Genomic DNA, 5,760 nt, shown 5'->3' on the forward strand with positions numbered 1-5,760 from the left:
TCAAGTCAGTTATCATCGAAGGTACATACAACACATCAGTGATGATGACTTTTCGACCATCCTTTCTGACAACAAAGATATATCATTTTCCACCTAATGTGATGTGTTTGCCATCTGCAAACTTAATCACTTTCTCAAATGGTTCATCTAGTTTGGTGAACTAGTTTTTATCACCAGACATGTGGTTACTGCATCCAGAATCTAGGTACCATATGTTGATTTTGCTCAGTGTTTGACTGAGTGTTGGCCATGAGTAGAATCCTCATAATCACTATCTTCAGCATGTGCATATTGCACTTCATCACTATCTTTCATTCGTGCTTCCTTCTTTCTTCGACAGTCTCAAGCATAGTGGTCAAATCTTTGACAGTTGCAACATTGCACCTTGTTCATGTCAACTTTTTTCTGAGATACTTATTGCTCATGTCTTTCTTGATTGAATCAGAGTAATTCTTTGAGTTCTTGATTGAATTCTCATCATTAACAAGATTTTTCCCCCTACTTTGCCTTCTCTTTCCTAAATTTCTTGATGAATCTTGCTTGTAGTGTCTGTTCAGCCACCTTCTCTCTTTCTGAGTTCCTCATCTTCAGCCTCATCTCACGAACCTCTAATGAAGCTTGAATTTCTTCCAACTTCATCTCATATAGGTTCTTAGACTCTTCAATATACACTACAATATAATCAAATTTCGTAGTCAGAGAACTCAACATTTTCTCAATTTTCTGCAAATCGTTGATAGATTCACCCCTTGACTTCATTTGGTTCGTTAGCACTACCACATGTGAAAGGTATTATGAGACTGGTTCATCTTCCTTCATCTAAGTCATCTCGAAATGCTTACTCAACATCAACAACTTCACCATTTTCAGCCTTTCATCTCCGCCGTATAAGTTCCTCAACTTGTCACACGCTAATTTGGTTATTTCTTCTTCAATTACACGTTAGGATCCACACACTGGTGAATCAAGAACAAATATTTTCCATACAAATATTTTCCATCTTTCTTTCTTTATTCCTTGTACACGGCTTGCTGAACATTATTCGCATTCTCTTATAATGCAAGTACCCCATCGTTCACGATTTCAGCCACATCTTGAAATTTGAAGATGTTATTCATCTGCACATTCACATTCTCTTATAATGCAAGTACCCCATCGTTCACGATTTCAACCACATCTTGAAATTTAAAGATGTTATTCATCTGCACAACTCATCGCTCGTAGTTCTCCCCTTTGAAAACCAATAGATTCGTTGAAAATTAAGTTGATATTATATTTCTATTTGTCATTAGAGACAAAAGAGAGAAAACTATACACTAAAGAGAAAATATTAATGAGTAAAGTTCTATTTGATTTACAAAGAGTACCTTTATACCGACGACTAAAGCATAGAAGCAAAACTATACAAATTGACTCAACCCAAAATATATATAAATTATATTTTTGCCTTCAATATAACACAGTTAAGTGTTGTATTACAACTAACACACTTTTGGGTATCTAACGTTTTTTATAATTTTGAAACATTTGTCACTTTATTTGTAGAAAAAAATGGGATTTACTTGTATTGAACTATATTTTGACTATGATTTAATTGTTTTCTATAGTTTCATTATTAAGTTGATTGTTTTTTGAAAGTTTGGAAACATTGTTTTTTAATGATAAAGGACAAACTTTTTGTGTCTCTTCACCAAGAGTCTAACACAAATATTGGAGCAACTACATGTCCACACTTAAAGCTACTCCAATACTTGAAAAGTTAAAGACATGGGAACTAAGACCCACTACACTGGGCACATACTTCATACCAGATGTTTGCTTGCTGACTTAAATTTTAGTCAGCTTCATTTCAAATTTTCAGCTCACCTGAATAATCAAATGGCACAGAATGATGAATTTCAAATATGACCACGACACATAAATGCTCTTCTATTATGAAAAGATCATTGCACTACTGTCTAAGCAGAGCAGTTAGAACTAAGCCTGCATCCAATATGAAAAAAAAAATCCACAAATGCATACAAGTTATATTCGCAACTAAACCATTACACGCACTAGTTTCAGAAGCAGCAAAAACAAAGTAGGCTCATATAATACGACATGACACATTTCAAAAGGAAAAAAGAGACAAGCTTAAAAAGCTTTATTAAGCAAAGACAGACTACTTATACAAACACTATCAAATAACATAGCAGGTGGAGCTATTGCTTTCACAAGTATTTGTTAAATACTGCAATTGGTGTCCAAACATCACTAACGGCACAACTAAAAATTCACCCCTCACCCTCTTAATAAGAAGGTTTGTGGTCAAAGAATATTTTGCAACACAACTTCTTACTTATTCGGCTCTAGACTGGCCAGCACGTGAAGACAAGATAATACCGACAATGAGACCATACAGGGCAAGAGCTTCAGCAAAGATAAGGATAAGAATCATTCCAACGAAAAGTTTGGGCTGCTGTGCATTGGCTCTGCAAAAGAAATAAAATTTTAGGAAGGATTATAAACAATTTCCATCAAGGAATGAAATTTATCAGGAAGAAATTTATCATGAATGATTCAAAAGCAACATCAAGGATCACACTATATTAGGTTGTCAAAAAGGTTAAGGACATGTGAATATGTACTTCCCTCGAGTAATGTTTAGATTGGTAATATAGGATTTAATGGAATGAAATAGTTCAGTCAACATTTTGAAAAAAGAAATGACATCCCATTTCATTCAATTCCACTATAACACGACTATGTCACCAATCCAAACACACCCAAAAAAAAAAGTCAAGCAGTGCTAATAAAAACTCAGGACCCATATGTTCACTAATAAATGTGAAACTATTAACTTTAGTATCAGACCAAATCTGAGAACCAGTTTAAAATCTAATTACACATAACAATTACTAAGGTAGAAGAATTATACCTAACACCAGCATCACCAACAATACCAATAGCCATACCAGCAGAGAGCCCGGCAAGACCGCAAGCAAGACCAGAGGAGAGATGTGCATAACCATCAAAAAGGTAATAAGATTTGGCCTTTGGGTTAATCCCTGTACTGATAATAACAGCAATAATAAGACCATAAATACCCAAAACACCAGCCATAACAACCGGCACAATCGACTTCATCACCAGCTCCGGTCTCATCACACCCATTGAAGCCACTCCCACACCACTTTTTGCAGTACCATACGCAGCTCCCATACCTTCCTCCATCAATTCAATTCAAATCATCAGTAAAATAAATCAATTTAGATCTAATGGCTAATGAAAAATCTCACATTTTTCACAAATTATAACAATTCAGCGGTTCTAAAACAAGGTAAAACAATACATATAAACTTCTAATACCCTCGATTATGAAAACAACGAAGATCCAGATAAATATAATCATGAGAAATCACATGTTATAATCCAACAGAATCATTGCTAAACCAAAAAAAAACACATAAAAAAACAAATGAATCCATTAACTATATCAGAATTTCGCGCATCGAAAATTAAAATTAGGCAAAAATATGAGAAATTGAAAAGAGATCGAGAAAAAAACAAAGACAGATCTAATTGAGGAATTAGGGATTGAATTACATGAGAAGACGAGAGCAGCTGCGGCTCCAAGGAAGCCAAAAAACGGTGCCGTTTCATCGCCGCTGAATGGAGCCATTCCTACCGAAACGACGTCGAATAGATCCGATCTAAGATAAACGGTTTTACGATTTTTCAGAGAGAGAGAGAAAGAAGTTCGAATTTCCGATCTCTATTGCCGTAGAGAAAAATGATTAGTGAACGTGGATGATTGTTTGCCTTTATTTATAGTTACTTAATAATTCATTTAATTATGACTTCGAGTACCCGTATCTTTCGGATACATAGATATCCGAAACCCGAGTTATAACACGGTTTTATTAATTGGGTTTGGGCTTTTTCAATAATGATTTTTTTTTTCATATCACTATTATTATCTTGAATCCTTAACTTACCATCCCCTGTGTATCTTACACCCCTCTTTAGATTACTTAACCATTATATTTTTTTTGTAAAAATTGTTTTTTTTAATTTACTTATTTTTATCAGAAATTTTTAAATTTTTGATTTTTAATTTTTGATTTTTTTTAAAATAACCACAATTTTAAAATAAAATAGAAAATCTAAAATAACAATTTTTTCAAATTTTTTTTCAAAATAACCACCTTTCAAAACAGATGCGCCAAATGAACTGGTGCATCCACTTCCCTTAAAGAGGAGGCGTCAGTTTGAGTGGTTCATACATTGGATGCCTCATGAAGAGGCACCAATGCCTAAAGGTATGTGGTGTATGAGCCAATTCATCTGGCATATACACCCTTGTAATATATTTTTTTTAATTTTTAATATAATTTTTAATTTTTTTTATTAATTAATGAAAAATAATGTAAAAAAAATATTCGTGATATAATAAATGTTACATGGGATTGATAAAAATTTAATGACCGACCCGATCGTAACGTCCCCTTGTTCCATATTCAAGTGTGTTACTTTGTCTTCGAGATCTCCCACAATTTTCCTGATGTGTTTGTGGTCTTTGCATGCTGACCTAATCGAATGATGGCTAGTGTGAAGGTCTGGCGGAAGTTCCAGCAATATTTGATAGATGTGTCATCATTTGCTCCCAATATCCGGGGGGTCTGGCCAACGACGCTTCCGTAATGGAGTTCGGTGCCCATGTCATCGTAGTTAGGTTGATGGGGTTGGGTGGATTGTGGACGGTATAGTTGCCCGAATTGGGACATTGAATCATTTTAGAAATGCAACAATGGTTTCTGGGGTGTACTATAGTTAAACAATGGTTGTATGTTTTGGTGATGGGATGTTTGAGTGGTCATTGGTGGGGGGCTACGATGAAGTGACCCATATGAATCATCTGGGTTATAGACGGTTGTGGTTGAAGCGTATGGTTGTTGGTTGGCTGGGTGGCATGAATGGATTGCGACGTTGGGTGTTTGGTTGTTGGGTGGATGGCATGAATGGGCTGTGAAGTTGGGTGTTTGGTTGTTAGGTGTATATGGTAGGTTGATGGTGTGAGGTTGGTTGTTGGGTTTGGGTGGTTTGACATTGGTGTTGGACAGGGACTTGTTATCGGGCGTACGATGACGAAGCTAGTTGGCGTGGATCAATCAAATATCGCGACTCAAACATAAATTATTGTGTTGTTACCGACCTAAACCATGTCATATATTGTTGAGTTGGTCTTGCACCATGGGTGACTGGTTCGTTTAAGATGTGTTGTCGTCGATTTCTCAATTGACGACACATCTCTTTTGCAAAGTCTCTCCAGTCGAAATAATCCCATTGGGCATCAACTCTTTTTAATGCCAATCTCCCAAACACGTCGAAGGTTCTGGAATCTGTTGTTCCATGCCGAACTGTAGTTTTACCCGGTCACTCTGGTGCATTTCCACAGTAGTGAACCAGATAATTGGTGTATTTGTTGTCCAAACTACAACATCGTCATGGTTAACCTGATGATCAAGATCCAGATATGGCCTCTAGATAAATTGTACAACAATACGACACAATTAGATGATAAATAATTTGATAAGTATTTTTAAATTAAAATAGAGTTGGGTAGGAATATTACATCGTCTGGTCCAATGTGGTCCAATAGATTGCGATAGACTACTATAGCGTGTTTCGGAAACCTATTGTAGTTCATCCCCCTTACTGACCACTTAGATAAAAAAATTAAAAAATATTATTTACAGCTAATTGTAATATAAAGTATAA

At 35.5% G+C, this 5,760-nt stretch overlaps 1 protein-coding gene across 1 annotated transcript; it reads right to left on the reverse strand.

Annotated features, from left to right (window-relative positions):
* Positions 1–1,995: 1,995 nt before the first annotated feature.
* Positions 1,996–3,830, reverse strand: LOC127108357 (V-type proton ATPase 16 kDa proteolipid subunit). Its single transcript, XM_051045819.1, has 3 exons — positions 3,586–3,830; positions 2,918–3,203; positions 1,996–2,471 (listed from the first exon to the last, which is right to left on the reverse strand). The coding sequence occupies exons 1-3, from the start codon at positions 3,659–3,661 to the stop codon at positions 2,339–2,341; spliced, it is 495 nt and encodes a 164-aa protein (XP_050901776.1). The 5' UTR covers positions 3,662–3,830; the 3' UTR covers positions 1,996–2,338.
* Positions 3,831–5,760: the final 1,930 nt, after the last annotated feature.

This window comes from Lathyrus oleraceus, chromosome 7 (assembly GCF_024323335.1).
Source record: "Lathyrus oleraceus cultivar Zhongwan6 chromosome 7, CAAS_Psat_ZW6_1.0, whole genome shotgun sequence".
Lineage (NCBI taxonomy): Eukaryota > Viridiplantae > Streptophyta > Magnoliopsida > Fabales > Fabaceae > Lathyrus > Lathyrus oleraceus.

Coding starts and splice junctions, on each gene's coding strand:
- LOC127108357 (XM_051045819.1), bottom strand. CDS start 3,661: ATGGCTCCATTCAGCGGCGATGAAACGGCACCGTTTTTTGGCTTCCTT. Junction 3,204..3,585: donor AGCTGCTCTCGTCTTCTCAT/GTAATTCAATCC, acceptor TGATGGAGGAAG/GTATGGGAGCTGCGTATGGT. Junction 2,472..2,917: donor GTTGGTGATGCTGGTGTTAG/GTATAATTCTTC, acceptor TTTCTTTTGCAG/AGCCAATGCACAGCAGCCCA.